At 42.1% G+C, this 26,135-nt stretch overlaps 1 protein-coding gene across 1 annotated transcript in view; it reads right to left on the reverse strand.

Moving 5' to 3' along the window:
* Positions 1-2,373: 2,373 nt before the first annotated feature.
* Cog3 (component of oligomeric golgi complex 3) overlaps positions 2,374-26,135 on the reverse strand; it is a 52,703-nt gene continuing 28,941 nt past the window's right edge. The window contains exons 15-23 of the mRNA XM_048421786.3: positions 25,963-26,087; positions 23,088-23,177; positions 20,259-20,379; positions 17,674-17,762; positions 17,431-17,565; positions 10,264-10,339; positions 6,811-6,938; positions 5,971-6,069; positions 2,374-4,054 (exon numbers count right to left, since the gene is read on the reverse strand). Coding sequence (XP_048277743.1) covers positions 4,025-4,054; positions 5,971-6,069; positions 6,811-6,938; positions 10,264-10,339; positions 17,431-17,565; positions 17,674-17,762; positions 20,259-20,379; positions 23,088-23,177; positions 25,963-26,087 — 893 coding nt within the window. The 3' untranslated portion in view covers positions 2,374-4,024. The remainder of the gene's footprint in view (positions 4,055-5,970; positions 6,070-6,810; positions 6,939-10,263; positions 10,340-17,430; positions 17,566-17,673; positions 17,763-20,258; positions 20,380-23,087; positions 23,178-25,962; positions 26,088-26,135) is intronic.

Consider the following 26,135-nt stretch of genomic DNA (forward strand, 5'->3'; position numbering starts at 1 on the left):
TTAAGGATTCATGAAGACAGGATCTCACCCATTTTCAGTCTGAAGGAGAGATAAGAGCTGGTTGCTTTGCTTTTCTGACCTTCAGGTTGAACCCCAATATCTGTCTCTGGGTTTTTATTATTTGTGCTAAACCTTCCTAACGCTGCAATCCTTTAATACAGTTCCTCATGTTGTGGTGACCCACCACCATAAAATTATTTTTGCTGGGGGGAGTGGGAGGGAAATGGGAGGATGGGAGGAGGTGAAAATTTTAAATAAATAAATAAATAAATAAATAAATTTAAAAAAATTATTTTTGCTGCTACTTCCTAACTGTAATTCTGCCACTGTTATGAACTGTAATGTAAATATTTTGGGGGACAGTTGTTGGCCAAAGAGATTGAAACACCAAAGTTGAGAATCGCTGCTTTAACCAGAAGCCCCCTTTAAAAGATTGACTGTATGTCCTATTTATAAGGTACCAGCAGGAGAGAATTTAAAGATCTGGGGTTGCTAAGGCCAAGGGAAAATACAAATTTGTTTGTATTGTTACTACAGCACTACTTAATTTCAATGCAACCATCTGTGCGGACAGTACTTGGGAAACTGGCAGTTTTACAATTAAAAAAACAAAAAACAAAAATCCCTCTCTCTAGTTTGGATCTGGAATGTCCCCCAGTGGCCATGTGCTCAAGACTTGCTTGCTACCAAAGGTAGTGAAACTTGTGCCCAGATTACGACCCCCAAAGAGACCACCAGAAACCAGAGAAATTCAGACTGCAACAAGCAAGACTTATTGTTACTGTAAGCGGCTAGCTAGCACAGAACTCATCACCAGAACTCGCCCCACTAGTTGCAGTGAGGTAGGGAGGAGTTAGAACCCCTCTGTGGGGTTAGCTTTTGAAAGGTAAAAACTACAAGCCCTTCAGGGCCGTCAGGGGTGCAAGGTCTTTGCTCTTTCCCATCCTGTTTTAAGTCAGCTTGTTTGCTTTCAGAGCAAGGTCACCCTGTCCCTGAGTCAGGACACTTTATAGGTCTCCACCAGGTGGCCCTGCGTCCTTGTGTGAGGGGGAGGGGCACTATCTTTTCTGGGAACGTGAAGCTAGTCTGGGGTTTTTGATTTTAAAACACCCTGCTAGGAAATTCCTTCTCATTCCTTTGAGAATAAGGGATAAGGGTCTCACACAACGGTTTATGAGGCGACCTTCTGGTCAGAGGTGGGCCCTTGAAGGGGTTATGGAACTCCCCCATCCATCCTTGACTTCCTTTTTTGATTACCAGTCTCGAAAGAGCAGCTTTGCTGTACCATGCTCCCCTGTCATGGCATGCGGCCTCACCACGGGTCCCCAAAGCAATGGGGACTGCAGTATACATTGTATTGGTGACTATATTATCGTGTGCTGTGCAAGCCCCTCCCTCATCTCAGCGTGTTTATGTAAAGGGTCCCCCCAAACTGTCCTGGGCCAGGCTGACCCCTCTGGCTCTGTGACCGAGAAAGGGAAAACAGCAAAAAGGTCAACGTGTAAGACACAGGTTACTATTGTGTGTTCCGTGTATAAAATGCCTGCCTGGGAAGGGGTAGCTGGAAGTTCACCCATGAGGAGACATCTGCTTGGATTGGTGACCCTACCTAATTTCTGCTGGCTGTTGGAAGCCCAATTTCATGATGTTTCTTTTGTTTGCTCTCAATCAGGCTGATCCAGTTTGTGCTGGATATGAGTGTCTGATTTGATGATGCTTTGTATTATTGGAGGCTTCTGTCTGCCACGTGTTACTTGTATTTGCTGTATAATTAATAAACTCAATCAAAACCAAGAATGGCCATAGTAGATTATTCTGCAGCCTACAAAACAGAGCCAGTCTCCAATCATGACAGGAGCCAAAACTGTGAGCCAAAATGAGCTTTCGGTGTTTGAAATTTGACTTATCTCAGGTGTTACGATAACAGAACACTAACCCTCCTTCTAACTAGTAAATCATTAAGATACCTCCAAAGCTGGGTGTAGTGTGCACCTCCCCGCACTTGGGAGGCTGAAGCAAGCAGACCTGAGTTTGAGGCCAGCCTGATCTACAAGTTCCAGGACTGCCAGGGCTACACAGAAAAACCTTGCCTCAAAAAACTAAAATGAAAGAAAGATCAAAAATGTCTTTTAACAATTATTCCACAATAAAGCTAGGGAAAGCTAAGATTAGTGGAGTGCACTGACGTCAAAACCCCAGTTATATAGTAAACTCCACAGCTTTGTAAGATGCCACCACTGAGCAGAGTTAGATAAGGGGAGCTAAGGGACTACTTCTTATAAATACACACAAGTCTACAACTGGTCCCAACAAATTTTCCAATTAAAATATTTTTAAACAATCCACATGCATACCAAACACGTGACAACAAAGTAGGAAGCAAAGATCTTTATTTTTTAAAAAATTTATTTATTAAAAACAGCAATTTCTAGCTAAATAATATAAAGCATCTTAAATTAATTATTTCAAAGTATGTACACTCTGTATAAGTAAACACTTGAAACTGTACATATTTAAACAAATATTCATTCAGCAAACAAACTGGATCAGTACTACCTTCCCAGCACTTGGTAAGGTGTTGAGTGTTTTCAGAAACAAAAAAAATCAAAACCAAGAACAAGTGTTTCCTGGAGAGCGTGTCCTGCTCCGCACGCCAGACTGCTGAGTCTCAGTGCTGCACAATTACGCCCACATTTCTTTGGAAAGGCTATTTGAACACCAAATGTACATATAATACACAGAACTGGATATTACAGTTTATCACATTAGACATGTATTAAAATAGTTAAGTATAATCTTCCTAACTCATTCATTTCATAGCAAAGAAAAATATGGACCCTCTTACCTTCGAGTTTCCCAAAATATAGAGTAATATGCTCTACCAAGCAACGTCCACCACCAATTTAAACCGCATTGAAAATCAAGTGGCCTGTTGCATCAGAATGGGTCACCCACGTGCACACTGTGCAAGAAGCTGCTCCTGTCACTCCACCTGCACCGCGAGGTCACTTGTCCTATTTTAGAGTCCTCAGCACTGTCCCAGCCACAAGACTACGGTCTGAGTTAATTGAAGAAGCAGGCTACATTTACTTAATACCAGGGTCTAAGCCAATTCAAAGAGGAATTTGTAGGAAAATTCATGGATGCTTATAGTCTTTTGACTCTTGATTGGTATCTTGTTTAAGGTACGGGCAGTGTTTGCCACACTTAGGTGTTCAGTTGTGGCAGGACTGGGGACCCCAGAAGGCTGGTGTCTAGTACAACATAGGCAACCAAAGAGTATTCACTTTATAAAGAATTGCAACCAAGATCAGCAGAAGGCCAGTGACTAAGCTCCACTTCTGGGACCCACTTCCCACAGACTTCTCTCTCCACCGGTAACTCGCACACTCACCCTGGTGCCCATACTATGAAGGTCCAACTACCGAGACACAGCTGACTCGGAGATGAGGAGAGCACAGTGCCTTACACGAGGCCTTGGCTTCTGCAACTGCCTCACATCAAGTCCATAGGAAGACGATAGCCTGAGTCCAGGAAAATCAACCAATCTACTCCCAACGCAACCTTAAGATGGCAGGGAAAAACCCTGCATCGGGATACAGAAGTAAGATTTCTCCAGGTAACAGTAACCATGGAATGCCGGTGGATAAACGCCTTGCAATGTCCACAGGAGCAATCAGGACCCAGCAGCTCCAGGAAGCTGAGTTCCTACGAAGTCCACACTATTTATCGTAACTACTTTTATTGCACAGTCTCTGTGAAGGGCCGTGTACTGTGAGCCCGCGGCACCTCTTATACCTCTCCATTTCTGGAGACCATGTCACTGAGGCAGTTCCCCCTGCTGTCAATCTTTGGCATTTGGATCTTCTGCTTCACTCAGGGTTCTTTCTGCAGGCAGCACTGAGTAGCACACCCCTGTTTCTCAGGAGCTATCCCACACAGGGGTCCTGGGCACCCTGCAGGCTGCAGGACTCCTCAGGCCTTTCCCAGGGGACTGACGGTTGACACCCGTGGTCCATGGTAATTATTTAGAAACTGACAGCAGGAGATTCAGCTGAAAAGCAACAGGGAGGCCTGTGTTAGTCGCTCTAGGACTTTCCCCCTCGGAAGTCTCCAGGATGAGCCACGTGTTTTCAGCCACGGGAGGCCCTGCAGGGGGCTGCACTTTGCACCAAATCCAAGCCCCAAGTCACTTACAGTCCATGAAGGTGACAGCAAAGCAACACACAAATGCGGAAGACGGCGGACATATACACATAATCCACGCCACCTTGTTCCTTCCACCCAGTGTTTTGGACAGCACCACTGTAAGCTGAATTCTTAAAATGATGATTTTGTTTGTTTTGTCTATTTAAAGTACAGCCCAGGCTAACCCTAAAGTCAACATCTCCCTACCTCAGCTTCCTTAGTGCTGGAATTTAAATGACTTTAAAGAAAAAACAAAACAAAACAGAAACTCATGTAGTTTAGGCTAGCCTCAAACTAAGGTGACCTTCACTTTGATTTTCCCCCTCCCAAGTCTTGACTGTAGACCTATAGAACACTAGAAGCCATGACTTTTCCCAATATGACCCCAACTATCCACACATACAACCAGAAGGAAAGAAGGAGGGAGAGAAGGAGGGGGGAGAGAGGGAGGGGAGACAGAGAGAGGGAGGAAGGGAGGGAGGGAGGGAGGGAGGACAAACTGGAGGGACGGTTCAGTGGCTAAGAACACCTGCTGCTCTTGTAAAGGACCCAAGTTCAGTTCTCAGCACCCACACCCTGCAGCTCATGACCACCACTTCAGCTCCAGGGGATCTGACTGACCACCCTCTTCTGACCTCCACAGACACCTGTACATACCCACACAGAGACCTAGACATATTCAAATAATCTAAAATTAAAAAAAAAATAAATCTTGGGCTGGAGAGATGGCTCAGTGATTAAGAGCAATGCCTGCTCATCTAAAAGTCCTGAGTTCAATTCCCAGCAACCACATGGTGGCTCACAACCATCTGTAATGAGATCTGGTGCCCTTTTCTGGCGTGCAGGCATGCATGTAGGCAGAATACTGTATATACAATAAATAAACAAATCTTTTAAAAAAATTTAAAACCACATGCTGCAACATGTTTGAGCCTTGAAGGTGTGTAGAGTGACAGACCCCAGTTAGGAAAGACAATGCATGACTCCACAGGATGAAATGATCAGAATAAGCAAATCCACCAAGACTGGGGGGGGGGGGGGGGGTTGGTGAGTGGTAACTGTGAGTAATGAGAACGTTCTAGAATCAGAGGACGGTTGATGGCTGCACTGTCTTGTAAATATACTAGAAACTTAGCAGGAGTTTTGTGGCACATGACCTGCACCTCACGAAAGAAGAGCGCAATTCTGTTCAGCGTTCTTCTCCCCGTGAGAACAGTGTTCCTAAGTCTCCACACGGCTGGTCTCACGCCCTCCCCAGTCTCTCTCACTCCACTAGGCTCTCAAACCTGACCACTCCCAAGACTCTCTAGTCCTGAAGCAAGAAATAAGTCATTCTCCAAAGAGCCAGGCTATTCCTAATACATAACAGGAGTCTGATCAAAATTTCCTAGCTGAATTGAATAATAAAATAAATGCTGACACAAACTGGGCTCCAATTTAGGTTATTAAATTCAGAGAGAGAAAAAACACATAGACAGGTCCAGCATTGATTCTAGTTACTAAAATAACTTCCATTTCAGGCACTTACATGCTAGCCTGTTTCAAACAGGGCTACTTGGCAGGCTGACATACTGAGTCCTTCACAAATAGGCCAGTTATTATCAGAATGGATTAAACAAGAAACTAAAACTCTAAAGCCACTCCCAGAGTTAGACACAATTCTAATTGATGAGTAAGTCTGAATTCTTACTCATCAAGATAAAACAATGTGAAGTTGTCAAATTAAAATTAGAAATGTTTGTTCAAACGTATTATCACAAGGGGCCGATAGTCTGTGGATACCTGTTCCATGGAAGGACAAGCAATGATCTGGATGTCTTCAGGGCTGAACTCCTCTTTTAACAGAGCATGGAATTTCTGGTAGACTTGCTGAATGTTATTCTTCGAAAGAAGAAGGAAAGACCATATCAGACAGTCCAGGGGATAAATGTACACGTCATAAACAAGCAACACTAAGAGCATTAAGTCATCATGGTTCGTCGTAAAATGAGTAGAGGAAATATATTTTTATGAGATTACCAAAGACATATAATTTGTACTTTAATATTTTACACGCTAGCACAACCTGATGAAGACTTATCAGATAATTCCTAGAAACATTAAACCCTCATAGATCTTATCCCCCCAATAAGAAGACAATAAGTCTTCAGCAATTTCTTACACAAAAGAGAGTAAGTTTCAAGATACATAAAATGCACTTAAAAAAAAAAATCAACCAATGCCTTGGGTAAAGCTGTGAACTCAACACGAACTGGAAGCTATGAGTCTTAAATCCACTCTGACACTTATTCCCTTGGTGGCTGTTACAAGTCATTTATTTCCTCTGCTCACCAGTAAAACAGGGCATAAATCCTGAAATGCTGCTCTCCTAAGTGTTGGGCCACAATGCAAAGTGCAGATCTGATTCTTCTTTTTGCTTACTTATTAATTTTTACTTTCAAAATTAACAAAAGACTTAAGACAAAGTGAGCAAGGAATACGATCTAAGCTGGCAGATGTAGCTCTGGAGCCTCTAAGACCCCAGAGAGCATTGACGTCACAGGCACTGAAATGTCTGTAGGACGGGAAAGTGACAGGAAGAAAACACGTTAGTCACCAGCCAACAAGCTGCACACCACTCACCCTAACAGGCTTAAACAAGATGAACTCGGTGTCCTTATTGGACAAGTACAGTGACATGCTTCTCAACGTCAGTGGCAACTTCGTTTTTATTGTCTTGTAAGCAGTGGCCACGAGATCATTGACCTTTGCTGTGAAGAAATTACCTAGTTAGTGTTACAAAGAAAAGGACAATTTTCCATTTTAATTCAGAAGAGAACCGAAAAAATAGTAAAGGAAAGACACTTTATTTCCCCAAAGAATCTCTTCCCTAAGTCTTGTTATTTATCAAGTTTAACCACAAGCCTTGTAAACATTCATTAAGTATATGTGAATATAAACTCTGAACCCAAGGACCAGTGCAGCCAGAACTTCCCCAGTTTGGGTCAGAATGTTCACCGGCACTGCAATTTGTGCCTTTGGAACACAGAAGTAAAAGATGAGGTTTAAAACCCACTCAACTACTAAAGATTATGCCATTTAAGCATTCACAAAATACTAAGATATATAATAAAATATAACATTATATATATATATATATATATATCTGAAGAGTATATGGAAAACCCAACTGAAACATTAAATATATTCATTAATAAAATGACTCAAGGAATCACGGTGTGGCGAGGTGTTCTATGTACTGAACAGAACAAACAGTTGGGCACACTGGTATCAAAGGGGCTCCAGAACAGGCAGTGAAAGATAATGCAGGATGGTACAATCTTACCTGGACAACTGCAGTCTGCGTGTGCTAGTGTGTATGTATGTGACACACACACACACACACACACACACAAAACTAAGGGCAAGGAACTATAATCATGGTTATCGTCAAGAGAACTAGTTTACATACAGATAGAGAATAATAATTTTTTATTTTATACTTTTTCACAGGTCAAATTTTATATCATGTAAAAGAGTTTAACTGAGGGAAGTTTGAGCAAAAACATTGTAGGAATAACAATGCTCTTCTCAGGAATTATTCATTTTTCATTAAATAAATGAAGTCTCCTTCCAGGTCCTTCTTCCTGAGTTCTGGTCCTATCATCACTAAATACTTTAGGGATCACTAAATCAGACTTGAAAGCTTTCAGTAACCACAAAGTGGGTACACAGGCTACTGAATCCAGTACCCACCAACTTCTAAAAAGATGTATTTCCTAGCTTAACAAACTGACATTTAATTTATAACTCATGATATAATTTCCCCTAAGCTGAGCTTAGGGCAGAAGGCCCAACAGTTTCTAGACTGTTCTCCTTGATCCACCTAAGGAGGTCCAATGTCTCTGAAAACCAGCTCCACACTTCCCAGGTGGCCAAAGGGGCAGAAGATATTTACAAGACAGTGAATGATCCCTTTAGGAAAAAGTAAGTTAAATGACAAAGCAGAAAGCCCCATTCCAGCCTGTCCTGTTAGCTACTGCCGTACTAACGGCGACGGAAGTCCACAACACCCCCACCCTTCAACATGGAACTGTTAGAATACCTCTTGAGAAAAATCATGGGCCCTACTTCAAGAGAAAGGATCTTTCCAGAAAGGAAAGAGCTATGCATCAAGGGCCTGGGCTTAGCTACACTAGTATGCTATGCCTGCTTGCCAGTGTTATCTATTTTAAGAAAGATGTATTGCACCTCAAAGTTCCATTTACATAAACATTCAGAATACAAACCAGCTCCTATTTCTAAACAAGCACTGTAAGAGACTAAAATCTTAAGCCAAAGGTTCAAATTAATTCAAGATCAAGAGAATGACCCCAAAGTCATACTGGCTAGGGACTAGCAAGGGTCCTACTGTGAGGACCAGTGGTCGGCACAGCGGTAGCCTGCAGTGACAATTCCAACACTGACAGCGGAAGATTTACTGCCTTTGGACAAATACTACTCTATCAAGTTTGTTTTGGTTTTTGCTGTTGTTTGTTGTTTTTCGAGACAGGGTTTCTCTGTGTAGCCTTGGCTGTCCTAGAACTTGGTCTATAGACCAGGTTGGCCTCAAACTCAGAGATCCGCCTGCCTCTACCTCCTGAGTGCTGGGATTAAAGGTGTGCTACCACCGCCCAGCCCCGTGTTTTGTTTTTAAAAGATGTCACAGATGTCAACCTCAAATATAAGGCAAATGTTTGAAATAATGGAGAGATACATTGTCTCCAAGGTCGGGGGGGGGGGGCAGAAGCACATCCTCAAAGTCCACACAAAGAACCTTTGAAATAAAACTCTTTCCAAAAACAACTGGTACCTGTCTAAATGTATACATCTTCCTAAGTAAGACAGCTCTAGCTACTTCTTAGTTCAACTTCAAATTAACCCAAAGTATTTATGACTGAAAATTCTGAGACAGAACAGCATCAATCAAAATTTCTATATGGTAATAAAATTTGACCTGTGAAAAAATGTAAAATGGAAAGTACTTCTTATTCTTCACCTGTAAACCAGTCCTTCTCTCAAAGGTAACCACTGTTATACTTCTTCCCCCCACTGCTGATAAACATGCTGTACAGACTTTAAGTCACCTGCATAAGACTGTACCACCCCTATTCAAAGGAGACACATCCCTAACAGACATGGCTTTCTTACACCATGAGAAACCAATGGTGTCACAAAGCTGATTCCAGGTTAGGGACCTGTAGCTGCCAATCTCCACGGAGAAGCCAGAGGCACTCTCTGGATCTCTCATTATAAGCAAAAGCGAGCCTCCAACTCAGAAACCGTTCCTCCATGACTAAGACACTGTTCCTTTAGCACTGTCTCAATTTCAAAATATGGGTCATGGGAGGGCCAGATAGACCAATGTAACAGAATTTATTCGGGTTAATGGTAACTGAAAATGTCATTTTAAAATATGCTAAAAATAATCCAAAGGGGTGTGATCCTAAATGTCTAATGCCTAACACCAAAGACCCCCTCCGCCTGTCAAAAAGAAAAAAGCCTTTAGCATAAAAAATTTACATTTATAGAAGAGAGGGACTGGAAATATCTCAAGTGAATCTGCAAGTCAGGCACTGGAACTGCCTGCCAAATCCAACTGACTCCTTCATTTTTACACATTTCCCCCCAAACACTCTAAATTGTCAACAGAGGAAGTAACTTGGAGAAAAATCAGGAAGAAAATAGTGGCCCAACATTTCTTCATGTGCTGAAAATAAGTGTGCTCCTCCATCACTCATGCTGTGCAGCACAGTGTTCACACCAAAGCCCAACGCCAAGGAGCAGCAGTGGCACAGAAGCCTGCGGGCACAAAGCACTTCCATGTCAGTCACGGTCTATTTTTAATAGAGTAAATTTCCAAACCTTCTTCTCTCCTTGGAATGAATGTTTGTCAGATGCAAGTAATGCTGGCCAAGTAAGACCTGTCAGCTCTAAGCTGAATCTGGCTTTAACCAGCACCTAGTAACCTCGTCCCAGATGTCACAGCGAGGGCTACACATACACAGATTAGTAACTTCCTAAAAGGAGAATTCCAAGAAAGTAAAATCCCAATACCTGGTTGTGCCCACGGCTGCTGTGAGAGGGTGTACTTGGGGCCTCCCTGACTGGCCATGGTTTTTAGTGCTGACACCTAGAAGAGGAAATAAAAGCAGAGGTTTCATTTCACCAACAGCAAATAAACAGGGACTGCTCTCAGTACACAGCACCATTTAAGTCTATTAGATAAGGCACACTGGTAATCCCATGCACAATTCTAGCAAAACCGCATAGACTCTCACAAGCTTTCCCAGCTAGACTTTGTGATTTTAATGCATGTGTTATTCTGGGGAGAAAAACAAAACAGCAACAACCTATCAGGCATTCTGCATGAGACCTGTCAGCGCAGGAATCGCTGAGAGAATTTCACCAAAAAACAAACAAACAAAAACAAAAACAAAAAACCTGGCCGCTCCAGAAAGACTGCTGTGCTAATACTGAGTCATTATCATTGGGAAAGTGTCACTCCCAACTGCACACGAGGCTCCTCACAAGGACTCTTCCCCCTGCTTTTTAACCCCATCTCAGGCATAGAAAATGTCATTAAGACAAACAGTAACCAGGCTAGAGGACTGGAGTTTAGATCCTGATACCTGGAATTCCAGCCCCCAGGGCAGGACTCTGGGCTCTACAGGAAAGCACACAGATGACATACATTCACATGGACACAGGCACATGGGCACATAAGCATACAGACACATAAGACACACACACACACACACACACACACACACACATAAAGAAATTCCGTTGGTCAAGGGGAATGCACCAGCAGAGTCAGCATCTGGGAAGCTAAGGAATAAAGTACCGGAGTTTGAGGCCAGCTTGGGCTACATAGTGAGACCCTACCTCAACAAACGACAACAAATAAGATTTTCAAGTACAAGGCATATTTGTTCAAAATATGCTGAAGATACAGACCTAGAAGCCACTTTTGCATTTTTCATTCTGCTGAAGCAGCACAAAAAATAAATACAAATCTGTCAACCTAGCTGGGTTTTTTGTTGTTGTTTTGTTTTGTTTTGTTTTGAGGGATGGGAGACTGAGTTGAATATCCTAGAACTCACTCAGTAGACCAGGCTGAACTTGAACTCCGAGATCTGCCTGTCTCTGCCTCCCAAGTACTGGGATTAAAGCATGCACCACCATCCAGTGCATGAACTATTTTTTAATGGACAGACATGGGGCAAAAGTCCAAACCACAAGGGAAACTGACTCCAGCTTTCCCACAAGGGCAAAATATTTAGACAAAGGCTCAGCAGAGCAGCATACAAGCGTTAAGGCCTCACTGTGGTCTCTTTCTCCTCTCTAGCCCTGCCTCATTTCTACTTTCTACTCCAGAACCAATGCCCAGACCTTTGCTCTTGTGGCCCATTGCAGATCTCACCTCTACCTCCTTGCATTCAATTCCTTTCATGTCTTTATTACAAACAAATTATAAATGGCTGAATGTGGTGGTACACACCTTTAATTCCAGCACTCAAGAGGCAGAGGAACTCACCAATCTCTGTGAATCCCAGGCCAAACTGGTCTATACAGTGAGTCCTAGACTAGCCAGGGCTACATAGTGAGACCTTATTGCCAGTAAGTGCATGTAAATTAATTTTAAAGAATAAATTATATATATTATTATAAATTAGACAAAGCTAAAAGGGAATATTTATATATTTTCCAGTGTAAATATATTCACATATTCACTTATAAAAATAGGAGCCCAATGTTCATTAACTTTTTGCTAGAAGCTATCTATATTCTAGACCTTTTTCTGGCACTGAAAGTTTTATTTTAAAAATAATCACTGTCTACTACTCCATTGATTGTTCTAGGAGCTCACTAATTCACTAATAACATAATTTGGGCTTTTTTAAAAAAGAAAAGAAAAACAACAGTGTCATACTATATAGACCAGGTGGACCTGAAACTCTCTCTAGCCCAGGCTGGCACTGAATCCACATTGTTCCTCCATTTTTAGTCAGTGTTCTATTGCTGTGAAGAGATACTATGACCAAGGCACCTCTTAAAAAGAAAGCATTTAACTGAGGCCTTGTTTACAGTTTCTGAGAGTTAGTCCATTATCATCATGGTGGGGAGTATTGGGACAGGCAAGCAGACATGGTGCTGGAGAAAGAGCTGAGAGCCACATCCAGATCCATAGGCAGCAGGCAGACAGAGTAGAACTCTGAGCCTGGTGTGGGCTTTTGAGACCTCAAAGCCACACACTTCCTCCAACAAGGTCGCACCTATCCAACAAGGCCACAACTCCTAATCCTTCTAACCCTTTCAAATACTGCCCTGGTGACTAAACATTCAAATTTATGGCTTATGGGGCCATTCTCACTCAGTCCACCACACCCACCTTCAATGTGCGCCACCATGCCGGGCCAGCTGTTTGTCTAAACTCACAGACTTCTACATTCCCCCTGGTTACTATCTGCAGAGTTTACTTCTCTGTAAGTCAAGGCTCGTTTCCTCACAAGCTCTCCTAGATCTGAAGAGGCAAGCCCTCCTAACAAAGGCGGCCAGAGACAGAGGAAGAAGAGCTTTCCTCCACCGGCCCATCTCTCACAGAGCCTGGAGACCGGTGCGAACATACGCCCCACGTGACCACTGCTGTAAGCACTTTAATGTTGATGGAGCTTATAGCTTCATTTCCCAACCAGGTTACAACTGTTTAACCACAAGAATTAAATTTATAAGGTCAAATTCTACTATACGCACTACATTAAGAAAAAAATCTTAATTTATACATAGCAATGAAACTAACAACACTTCAAAGGGAATGATAAAATATACTTACAAAATTCTATTCAACAAAAAAATGAAGTTTTTAGCAAAGGCTGGCTCGACCAGAAGGAAATAGTATAGCGCAACCATAACCCGAATATGCTTCCTTCAAAATGCCCTGATTTATACTTTGCTGATGAAAAAATCTTTAGTTCAGTTCTGTCTTCTTTCACTATACAGCTTTTCTGAGGAGTTTCACAATGACAAAATCCTCACACACTGTCCTATGCAGTCCTCGTATCAGCCTCAGATAGGGCAGATGGGTGCTGCAGCTTTTAATAAGGAGGTTTGAGAGGGAGACTAGAAGCCACCGAGTTACTGGTGATTTCAGTTAGGAGGTAGTAGAAAAGGGTCCAGGACCACCCAGTTCCAAGTCATTATGGTGGTTTGAAAGGAAATGACTCCCATAGGGAATGGCACAATTAGGAGGTGTGGCTTTGTTGGAATAGGTATGGCCTTGCTGGAGGAAGTGTGTCACTGTGGAGGTGGGTTTTGAGATTTCATATCCTCAGACTAAGCCCAGAGAGACAGTTTGCCTCCTGTTGCCTGAGGATCAAGATATAGCACTCTCAGCTCCTTCTCCAGCACTATGTCTTGCCTGCCTGCCATCATGTCCCACCATGATAATGGACTAATTAACCCTTTGAAATTGTAAGCAAGGTCTCAATTAAATGCTTTCCTTTATAAAAGTTGTCATGTTCATGGTGTGTCTTCACAGACATAGTAACTCTAACTAAGACAGAAGTTGGTACCAAAGACTGGGGTATTGTGATAGGCCTGCCCATGTTTTTTGTTTAAAGGAATATGGACCTTGGTACTGTAGATTAGAAAAGCAATTGAATGCTTTAAGTACTGCTTAATGGGCCACACTAGTAGGAACATGGAAGACAGTGGTGCCGAGAGTGATTTGAACAGTGGAAGCCTGGTTCAAGATGTTTCAGAGGAGAAGATAATGTGACTGATTTTTCCCCTTGTCAAGACTCTGTCTGAGCCTAAAGTGAAAAGATTAAGATTAATTCTGTTTGGTTAAAAAAAAAAATCTCTAAACAGCCTAGTATAAACTCTGTCCTGTGGTTATTAGTGTTGACTCTAATGAAGATTATATAATGAAAAAGAGCAAGCTGAGCAAGGAAAAACACAATATGTATAACTTGAAGAGAAAAGGAGCACTAAAAAGTGGATTGGAACTAAGTCTAGTGTTCAAGAAAATAAACAGATTAAGAAATGGAAAAAAGCAAGTGGTGACCTCAAGACAAGATTCTACCCAACTAAGTGTCCAACTTGTGAAGAGGAATTGAAGAAAATCTTAAAGCCTGGTGTGGAAATACACACCTTTAATCCCAGCATTCCCAAGGCAGAGACAGGTAGATCTCTGAGTTTGAGGCCAGCAAATTTCAGAATAGCCAAGCTCAACCAGTGATGGAAACCAATGGGAACAGAAAAAGCTGGTGACGATGTAATTAAACAAAGGGCCATGTTCCAGTCCCAGCAAGAAGCAGAACTTGGCAGCTTCAGCCATGTGGTTCAAAGATAGAAATAAAAAGTTAGCCGGGCAGTGGTGGCACACACCTTTAATCCCAGCACTCAGGAGGCAGAGGCAGGTGGATCTTTGTGAGTTCGAGGCCAGCCTGGCCTACAAGAGCTAGTTCCAAGACAGGCTCCAAAGCTACAGAGAAACCCTGTCTCAAAAAACAAACAAACAAACAAAGTTATGGAACTTTCCTCCATGACTAAGGAAAGCTGTTGAGGCCAGTTATGTGTCAGAGGTGTCCCTGAATGGAGGCCTAGAGAGGTCATTAGGCAAAGCTGTGACACTGAAGCCTGGATTGCCTCGGAGACCCCAAGATATTGGAGATGTCAGAGTCATGGGAGACCTGCCAAGAAGAGCTGCTAACAGGGAATGGAAGCAGCCCAAGAGGAAGAAGTGTGTTGCACTCAACAAAGCTAAAAGAGTTGGAGCTCTGACGAGTGTTTTGACATTAGACTTGGAGATGCAGAGTTTAGAGTTTGCCCAGTCAGTTTTCAGTCCTGCTTTGGTCCAGTATTTACTCGCTATGCTCCCTTCCTTACTTATGGGATGGTAATGCATTTCCTGTGCCATTATATGTTGGAAATATGTGATCTGTTTTTTGATTTTGATTTTATAAGAGAGTACAGTTATGAATCTCAAAAGAGACTTTGAACTTTTGACTTTTAAGTAAGTTTGGGACTGTTATATGAGACTATGGGGACTTTTGAAGTTGGACTGAATGTATTTTTTGCTTGATTTGGCTATAAGCCTGTGAGGGCCCAATAGAATGTGGTGCTTTGAAAGGAAATGGCTCCCAGAGGGAGTGGCACTATTAGGAAGTGAGGCTTTATTGGAGTAGGTACGGCCTTGCTGGAGGAAGTGTGTCATTGTGGAGTGGTCTTTGTGGTCTTCTATGCTCAAACTATTACCAGTGTCACAGTTCACTTCCTGTTCACTGTAAATCAAGATATAGAACCCTCAGCTCTTTCTCCAGCACTACGTTTGCCACCATGTCCTGTCATGATGATAATGGACTAAAACCTCTGAAACTGTAAGCCACCCCAATTAAATATTTTGTTTTTATAAGAGTTGTCTTTATAAGAGCTGCCATGACCATGGTGTCTCTTCACAGCAATAGAAACCCTAACTAGACAGTCAAGCACTTTTTCTAACCTACTATGAGTCCTATTTAATAGTTTCAAGTAACATGTATACCAGGGATTTCTAGCATAAGAAAAAGTACTGCAGTTCTTAAAGCCTTAAAGAAAATAATCTGAACCAAATGTTTTCATACATACATCTATCTCAACATTTACCACAGTATTTATTCTCTTGAGTCACCTACATTTTTTGAGAAAAGGGGCGATGTGATGGTTATTTTTACTTGTCAACTTGATGAAATCAAGAATCACTTGGGAGACTGGCCTCTGGGGGCATGACTATGAGGGGTTCTCTTGACTGGGTTAATTGGTGTGGGAAAAGACCTGCTCGCTGAGGACGGCACCATTCCCTTGGCTGGGATCCTAGACTATCTAAAAACAGAAAGTGAGAGCTGTGCACCGCAATCCTCACTCTCTACTCCTTGACTACAGAAACAATGTGACCCGCTGCCTCAAGCACCCAGTGCAATGACATCCCTGTCACAACAGACTGTAACCTTGAATGTCCTCTCTTAACCTGCTTTTATGAGGGTATTCTATCACCTCAACAGGAAAGATAGTTAAGACAGGCAGAAAAATGAGCCAGAAGACTATCTATAATATATTATAATATATATGGTATATATTAATCTGGTTCATTTATATATTTATATTATATACACAACATACATATATATGCATGTGTATGTATGTATACATATATATGTGTGTGTATGGAGTGTGTGTGTGTGTACATTCCAGTACTTCTGAAATCAGTTGAACAAGATACAAAAAGGTTTATCCCACACACAACTGATAACTCAAAGCTTCGTTTCTCAATCTGTGAAATAAAGTCTGGGAGCCAGGGATATGTAAGAATTCAAGAAAATTAGGAGTTCGAGGTCAGCCTGGTCTACAGAGTGAGTTCCAGGACAGTCAAGCATACAGAGAAACTCTGCCTTGGGTAGTGGTGGGGTGTTCAAGAAAATGAAGTATTTCATCACGGATCTCAGGAAAGGAGCACACAAGAATAGGCTGGTCTGCACCTTGAGACGGGGACACTCTGCTGTGAAAGAAACTGATCTATCTGTAGCTTGTCAAGGGGACTGGACTCACATCTACGAAGTCAGATCAAAAACAAGTCTCCTGAATGCTGAAAATGCCCTCTATGCACAAGCATGGCTTGTTTTGTTGTGCCAAGCCATATTTGCATTTTTTTCAAATGAGTCTGAACACAGAAGCAAGCTGAGGACATATTGTTAATGAGGCTTATAATCAAACAGCGCATATTCAGATCAGAAAACAGAACCATAAGCACTTGTTAGTTGGTAGAGGGCTTGCACTAGCACACACAAGGCCCTGAGTTGTATAGTAGGTGCAGAAGCATACGCCTGCAATCTGAGTTGAGCTCTTGGGAGAGACACTGGCAGGAGGGGCAGAAATTCAAGGCACTCTGAACTTGAGACCCTGTCTCAAAAAAAAAAAAAAAGGAAGAAAATAAAAAGAAACTGACCACCGCCTCACAGACCCCAGACAGAAGCCAGAGGGGGAGATTTAGCCAACTGTGAGAGCTCCAGCCAGCACAGAGCAGACGACAGTGCGGACAACAGAACACAGGCAGGACTCAGCTATAACCAGCTCTTGTGATGGCTTCCCTAAAAGACACAGTAAGACCTGGACTCGCTCTTCTACCGCTGTTTCTACAACTCAAAAGCAAGCTCGGAAAGAGGAAAGGACTAGAACAGTCTGCACCTTTGTCATAAACTCCTCCAGCTGCTCTACAAACAGCCTGGTCTGCTGCTGAATGAACTGCTCACAGGCTGACTTCAGGTGCCGGTCTACGTCCTTCTTAGAGTCGAGGTAATGCTCTCTGATCTCAGGAGTCCCCTGAAAAAGATAAGGCAATTTCCTTCTGTTTGCAAGTGCCCAGGAATCACCAGACATGGAAAGAATATCATTTAGCTCCCACCACCAATGAAACAGATTCCTTCTCACCTCCAACAAGAACTCTATCAAGGCATTGTTGCTATTCAGCCTAAAAAATCTCGGAACAGTCATAGGGTTCAGGATTTTAAATGCTGCATCTGTGAAACAAAATCACTCATCCAGTGAACATGTACAGGTTCAACAGAGAAGCCCTGGCCACACCAGTTCCCCACTGCTGCCAAGGCCTCTTCACTAGGTCCTTCAGGAAGGGCGGAGTGAGTGAGCAGCAGAGACAACCATAAGCCCACACAGTCACTTCCAAAACTCAGCTACAAATTACTATTAATCACAATGATCTACTTATAGAAAAAATGACAAGCAGGATAACACAGAATTTCACTACTTTGTCTTTAGATGTTAAGTAGATTTTTTTAAAAAAATGCACATACTTACCCAGCTTCTTTATGATCTTGGCTGGCACAGAAATTTATTTACTTGAATGACAGTGAATAAACAAATGTGTCAGCCAAGAAGAAAACACCAAAAGGACATATTTACCCCTTAACCTCCAGACTAACTAGAATCTCTCAGAGTACTAACTGAGGTCTCATTGATGTTCAAATGCAATAAGATATACCATTAGTCATGAGAGGTTAGAGGCTTAAAAGTTAAGAGAGGAAGTATTATTTAGGGACAGTTTTTAAAAGACTATGGCTTTGCTTTTCCGGAATGAAGAAACCAAAGCACGCACTGCTCCAGCCCTGCTCTGCAATCACAAGCCACAGGCCTAAGTACTGCCTTTACCCGGGTCTTAATGAGAACGTCTATCAGATTCATTATGCAGGAGAGACTTCACAGTGAACAGAGCCAAGTCACCAACCACATGATAGGTTCGCATGACCTTCATAATACGATAGGAAAAGAAATCCTGCCAAAATCATAGTCTACTTCATTTTCTCACATCTCAGCAGACTTAGAGCAGAACCAAGTGGCAACAACACGCAGATTAGAAAGAAATGAAAGTGAACGAACAGCCATGCTTCATCCTATTCCCAAATAAAGGCCATCAGCAACCACAAGTTCCACACAGGTAAATTCCCCATTCTCATAGCTCACACCAAGAGAAGGGAGCCAACCAGGAGCAAGCAGAGAGAAGCTCCTTGTACAAATACGCCAGGGCATGCTGGGCGGTGGTGGCACACACCTTTAATCCCAGCACTCGAGAGGCAGAGGCAAGTAGATCTCTGTGAATTTGAAGACAGTCTGGTCTATAGAGCAAGTTCCAGGACAGGTTCCAAAACTACACAGAGAAACCCTGTCTTGAAAAACCAAAGAAAACAAAAATCAAAACAAAACAAAACAAAACAAAAAAACTGGACATTCTTTAAAAGCAAAGCCCAGAAAACCTGAATCCTATTTAAAAATGAAAACAAAGCTAAAAAGCGTTTACTGTGACAATTATATAATAGATCTGGAGGAGAAATATAGGGCTAACTGCTTTGATATGACTCATCAGGAGAACACGGGACTCGACTGAGTCAAAACATGTCCTCTCTCAGATGACCACAGTGATAGGGGAGCTAAAAGCCTGCTATTTCGGGATTCTTTATTAGGCGTTTATGAATCACAGAACACAGAAAATAATTAGAGTCACTATTCCTTCAATTGCCTCAAGATTAAGAGGGAAGTTAGTTCATTACACAAATGAATGCCTAAGAATAAGAGCTTAAATCTCGGAAAATCATTAAGAAGAAAAGATGAAGATCTGTAAGAGAAACAAATAATATTTATAATGTGTCCTTAACTATCTACAATCAAGAGCTTGAACTGTTTGTATTTTTATCTCTTAAAAAATCTATTAATTCGAGACTGGAGAGATGGCTCAACAGTTAAGAGCACTGACTGTCCTTCCAGAGGACCCAGTTCAATTCCCAGCACCCACAAGGCAGCTCACAACTGTCTATAAATTCAGTTCCAGGAGACTCAACACCCACAGCAAAGCACATTAAAAAAAAGATTGTTAATTCAAAAACAAAAAATTAGGAGAAATGAATCCTCTTTCCCAAGATGAGTCAAAATCCTACATATATCACATCACCTTACTTAAAAATAAGCATCTCCATTTTGATGTTTCCTTAAACACAGTGACGTCTTTGTATTCATTTTCATTCTTTATGATCTTGGTAATCAATGAAAGTACCAAGACGTCCTTGGCTACTTTTACACAGGAGAAGATGGGCTATAGACGTTAACCACCCCTCAGTTTGAGTTTACACAACAGCCAGAAATAAAACCTGACTCTTAGACACTTGAATAAATCCCAACTTGCTGACACATTCTATTTATATCATATAGGTATTTATTATACTGATTTTCATCTGATAGTTGCTTATGGTAATATGTGGAAGGGCCCAGGAGAGTTAAACTGTATTGTACATGGAAAATTTCAGTATAGCTCCTTTCATGAAGAAAATACAACAAATCAGAAGTAATTAGGATATCGAGAGTTCAGTTTAGTATAAGTAAGTAACATACTTAGCAAGCAAAGCATGCAAAAGAAATTGCAGATGAACATAAAATAAACCTGTAGCCTGTGCTGACACACCTGGACAGGTCAAACACACCCATATGTGCCAGCCAGGACAACAAAGTACCTCTAGTTTTCTTGAGGTCCAGGGAAATTTCCTTAATGGTGAATTCAGTGTGAAATGGAGCAATTTGTTCTCGAAGAATCAAAAGGTGCTTAATTAAGAAAAGTTGTCCATCAATCTGAGTCTAAATTATAAGACAAAAGAAATGGATATTATCACAGATTATATCAAAATTGGAACATATAAAATACACTAGCATTCAACATTTAAATCTATGTAGATTTACAGCCCTGAGGTGCCAGTAAACTCTCTAGGTCACCTATGCCAAAGTTCTCCGGAAAATTCAACTTGAAACTCTGAGCATGATCACTTGTTCCACTCAAGGAATCCAAGAGAGCAAACCACACAAAGGCTAGGACGAGCACTCAGGCCTGCTAACACAGTGCAGAGGTAAAAACGCTGCAACCTAAGGGTCACACCAAGCAGCAGAAACACCGAAAGGATGAGTCTAAACCCTCTCGCTCTCAGCCATCTAGTTTCTCTTAGGAGTCAAATGAGTTTCCCAATTTGGTCCACATGGTTTTGATACCTAGAACATTAGATAAAGTGGACTGGCATCCCCACCCTAGATTACCTGCCACCCACAGAGTATTGGCTGTCTCTACACAAACCCTTTGGTATCTCAGGACTGTCTGCTATGGCCCTGGGACTGAAGTGGATCCAACCAAGGTCCAGAATAACAATTACAGGCCTCATGATAGAAGTTTGTGTATTAATAAAGCAAGGCTTCTCCTCAAGGCACAACTTTATTTTGAAAACATTTCTAATAAAGTTATCCTTCATAAGCAGTCTAGAAGGATTCATAAACAAAGTGGTAGCTCCTCGATCTCTCTTCCACCGACTTCTAATAGACACAATCACTATCGCAGCAACATGGGCAAGGGGAAACTCACTTAGCTGTGGAACACAGCGGCAGATAAATATGAAATGCTATGCATTTTAAATATTTGATCTAGTTGTAAAAGGACAACTTTTGACAGCAAACACTGGGCTACTTAGACTTCATTTACTTTATTAAAGATGTTGTAACTCAAGAAAATAGTATCAAGTTCATTTACTACAGACAAGGTGTTCAATTTATGTCTGTAATAATAATTTACCTAAAAAAACTAGAAAAACTCTTATGTTGAAAGGCAAAAATAACATAATCTCAGCCACAAAAGCTAATACACTAACCATGCTATCAAGCAGAGTTCCCAGATACACATAAACCCTTATAACATGCAGGAAACAGATTACAGAAAGACGGTGACCTACAAGGAATGAGGACAGAGGCTCAGGGGCTTCAAGAGGCCAGAGCATGTCAATTAAGTCAGTCTTCCTCCTAATGAGCTGAGAAACATGTTCACTGTACGAAACCTATGGATAATAAAGGAACGTGTAGGGAATACCCCACTTGCTTCAGGGCATTTTTGCTACATAAAGCCACAGTCTGTATCTTTTTTCTATGTTATCCTTTATTTGTCTTAACATTGTTAAACATTTACTGTCACGTCTTTACATTTTTCAGCTTGCTGTGTAGTGCTCCATTATACAGAACATGCCCAGTTTAGTTAACCATCTACCCCAGGGATTTCAGGCATGAGTCCTGAATTTCACCAGTCCTAAAATGTGAGAGATGAGGCTGGCAGACATTATTTAAAACGTAACTCTGCCCCTCTAGAACTTGTGTGCTCCATGCTCTCCAGCACCGTGCACAAACGGAGACGCAGAGGCAGCACTTTTCTGGTAGCAAGACTCCAGAATCTTTATCAGGAGACTTTTCTCAGTCATGTTCAGTTTTGAAGTTAGAAATCAAATTTCTAAATCTGGAATTCATAGGCTCGAACACTTCAAACAATGGTGAAATTTTGGCTACAAGTAATACGTCTCTGCAGGGAGTGGGCATTCTAGAGAGAGCCTAGGAGCGTAACACTGCTGCCCATGCTCTCCCCTCTGAAAAGGCTGAGGGAGAAGCACAGACCACAAGTTTCCAGCCCCAGAGCCCATGCTGTTTACAAACCATAAACCATGACAAGGACTAAAACTGCCTATCCTCAGAGCCACTGGCTGATTTCCTCTGAGTAAGACCATTAGACTATTTATTTAAAACACGGTAGGGGGGACTGGAGAGATGGTTCAGTGGTTAAGAGCATTGCCTGTTCTTCCAAAGGTCCTGAGTTCAATTCCCGGTAACCACATGGTGGCTCACAACCATCTGTAATGATGTCTGGTGCCCTCTTCTGGCCTGCAGGCATACATTCAGTCAGAATATTGTATACATAATAAATAAATAAATAAATAAATAAATATTTAAAAGAAAAAAAAAAACGGTAGGGATGGCCAGGCAAGGTGGCAAATGCCTATCCCAGGCACTCAGGAGGCAGAGGCAGGTGGTTCTCTTTGAATTTGAGACCAGCCTGGGTTACAAAGTGAATTCCAGGACAGTCAGGGTTACACAGAAAAACCCTGTTTTGTTTTGTTTTGTTTTGTTGTTGTTTTAAAAAAGACCAAACAAACAAACAAAAAACTGTAGGGATGATGAACTGCAGCTTCCTTGAACACACTTTCTTGGCATTCTGGGGAAACAGCAGTGCCATTTCCTCATCATGACCTTAAAGCATCAGGCCTCAGACCACTTCTGGTACATCTGCAGACTGCACTCTCTTAGTGCAGTCGTGAGCGAGCACTACGATGAAATACCAGCTTCCTTCAAAGCGTCTTAAAATTCACTCCGACTAAACAAACAAATTTCACTGCCAAGATGCTTTAAATTCCCATGGTTCTAAATAAATGTCAAATTGCACAATACCATTACAGGCAATAAAAATTCCACCTAATGCTTCATCAAACCTTATTTTTGCTGATTGACTCCGATGCTCCTAGCAAGGACTGTATGCAGGCAGACAATGCTTCCTGTGATAAACCTTGGAACACCGCCCTCTGGTGGAAGAAGAGAGAAACATCAGCCTGCAGCCTTCACAAAACAAAAAAAGGAAAATGAGAAGCCATGAAGACAGAAAATAATGTTTACTTCCCATCATCACTGGATTAATTAATACCTGAACCGTTCTCCCTCAGATTTTTCCATGCCCATTCTTAACTGTCACATGGCTCTGTAACATATGTGCACTCATGTTCTAAAGCCTTCACGTGTCCTTTACTAAACACATATCAGCACCTACTCACAACTAGCATGTGTGGGGGGGGGGGTCACTGAAAGGTACAGAGATCTATTAGGCAGGTAGGGTTGTCCAGTGTCCACTCAAGTACAATCTGATGTCGTGGGCTAGAACAGTGCAGGCTGGCCTCAAACTCCAGACCCTCCTTCCTCAGCCACCGAGTACTGGGCTCACATAGCATGTGCACCACCACACCCAGCTAGAAGGCTGTTTATTAAGCTGAAAATTAACTATAAAGCAAACTGTCAGTATAGCTTCTAAATATATATCCCAGGTGGCTATAGAGGGTGCTTTAAGATTCGCATACGAGGCTCTTCACTGCAATGTTCTTGTAAACAGGAGGAAGACAGAACAATGCAAACAGTCAACAGGAGAAAGCTGACCAAAACCCAAGCAAATTACAGAGTACTGTGTGTAAATACAAAGAATTCTGAGGACGGTGGTTGAATTCTTAGAGATGGGGGCTGGAGAGACGGTTTAGTAGTTAAGAGCATTGGCTGTTCTTCCAGAGGACCCAGGTCTGATTCTCAGCACCCACACAGGGGCTTACAACCATCTGACTCCAGTTTCTTCTGTGATGACTTCCTCTACCCTCCTCTAGAACAAGCACACACGATTCCCAGAAATACTTGCAGACAGAACACCTACACACATAAAGCCTTTTTTTATTATTAAGTATAATTTAGTGGAGCCAGGCTTGGAGGCACCTGCCATAATCCCAATGCAGGACAATCTCTTGACATTATCAAGGAGGAAGCCAGTCTGGAGTACTAGAGACCCTGTCCATGGGATGGGGAAGAGAGAGAGAGAGAGAGAGAGAGAGAGAGAGAGAGAGAAAGAAAGAAAGAAAGAAAGACTGATTGATTTCTACTTCAGAGCTGGGCACAGTGGCTCATGCCTACAATCCTAGCACGCAGAAGGCTGGGATGGGATTGCCCAGAGTTTGAGGCCAGCCTGGGCTACACAATTCTAGTGCAGTATTGGCTACAGAGTGAGACTCAGCATCAAAAATACAACAAAACATTTGGGTATGAGGTAAGTGGAAAGAGAACAGGCAACCCTGAGGCACACGCCAGAGCACAGAGTGACCTCCCAGGACCCACCCGAGCCTTGACTAGCTTTCCTGTCAGCATTCACAAAGCTGTGTACTGAGGTCTGGGCTATAAAGGGCGTGTGTGAACATGACCTTTGCACATTTCCCTTGGGATCCTGGCTCCATAACAGCAAGTTTTGAACCCTGGTCTCATGTATTACTTCCTAATGGGAACCTAAAGAAGCAAAGATGCCAAATGCCCCCCTAGCCCAAAGCGGATGAGATCTGTGAACCAGTTTACTTCGAAGTAGTATGGGTGACTGATTGGCTGATGCCATGAAACAAATACAAGGCCTTATTTAGTCCTAAGAGTCTGAAGTATGAAACACTGTGTGTGTGTGTGTGTGTGTGTGTGTGTGTGTGTACACATAGAGAGTACACACCTCTTGAGCCATACTGTTAAAAAAGTACTGGGGTCTGAACAACTCATTACATGACTACTAGATGCAATCACTTCTCACATGCGGGTTACAGCAGCCAATTAAGAAACAGAGGGTTGAAACCACTAAATTAGTTTGTTTTTTGAGACAGGGTTTCTCTGTGTATCCCTGGATATCCTGGAACTTGCTTTGCATACCAGGCTGGCCTCAAACTCACAGAAATCCACCTGCCTCTGTCTCCCAAGTGCTGGGATTACAGATGTACACCACCATGCCCAGCTCAAAACAACCAAATTTATAAAACTACTTTGCTTTAAATGTAAACTACTGACAGCAAATATGTAGCTAAATCTGCCACTGCAGGGAATGGAAACCATATAATTAACTCAGCATGCTCAAAACAACTGTTTTCCAAAATAGTACACAGTCTAAAAGGGTGCTTAAAAAAACAAACAAACAAACAAAAACCTGCTAACTTCAGCAAGTAACTAAACTTAGTTCACTCTTGTACTACCTGTTAAGGATGGTGGCTGAAATAAGTCAAAACTGGATTTACAGGATTGGGTAGGGTGGTGCCCACCAGAAATGCCTGCACAGGGAGGCAGCAGCAAAGGGATTTGCAGGTTCAGGGTCAACTAGAGCTGGCTACTGAGCAAGACCCTGCCTCAACAACAAAAAACATTTTACAGTGGCTACATTTAGTCCTAAGCATCATGCCAGCGTGGCATTCCAATGTATTGTTCCACACTCTTTACCACATCTCTTTACTTCACATACAAACTAAAGCAGCCAAACTCATCAGTAGCTTTAAACTCATTTGTGGTCATGGACTCCTGATGAAGACCACAGCCTTGGTCCTCAGGAAGATACAAATAGAAATACAAAGTAAGACACAGCTTTGAGGAACCCCTAAATTAGATCAACCTTCAAGTTACCAGCATATCTAAAAATCATGACTTTAAGAATATCAACACTGCATCAAGACTCTTAAAGTAGATTAGAACTTAAAAATATTCCAAGGAAATTCTAGAATACGCAATTCACAGTAAAGATAAAAGAATTCACACACATACATCTATGCATCTATATAACTTGGAGAGACAGACAAGTGTTCTTCGCACTGTGGGATACCACATCCCGTGAAGATCTGCCGGAGAAATTGTGCTCTGCGGTCTAGGATTGAGGGAGTCTGTTGAACCTAAAATGCAAATAGAAAAGAACATATATTCCAGGCATGTGGGTATCT

Source organism: Myodes glareolus, chromosome 12 (assembly GCF_982192425.1).
Source record: "Myodes glareolus chromosome 12, mMyoGla1.1, whole genome shotgun sequence".
NCBI classification, from domain to species: domain Eukaryota; kingdom Metazoa; phylum Chordata; class Mammalia; order Rodentia; family Cricetidae; genus Myodes; species Myodes glareolus.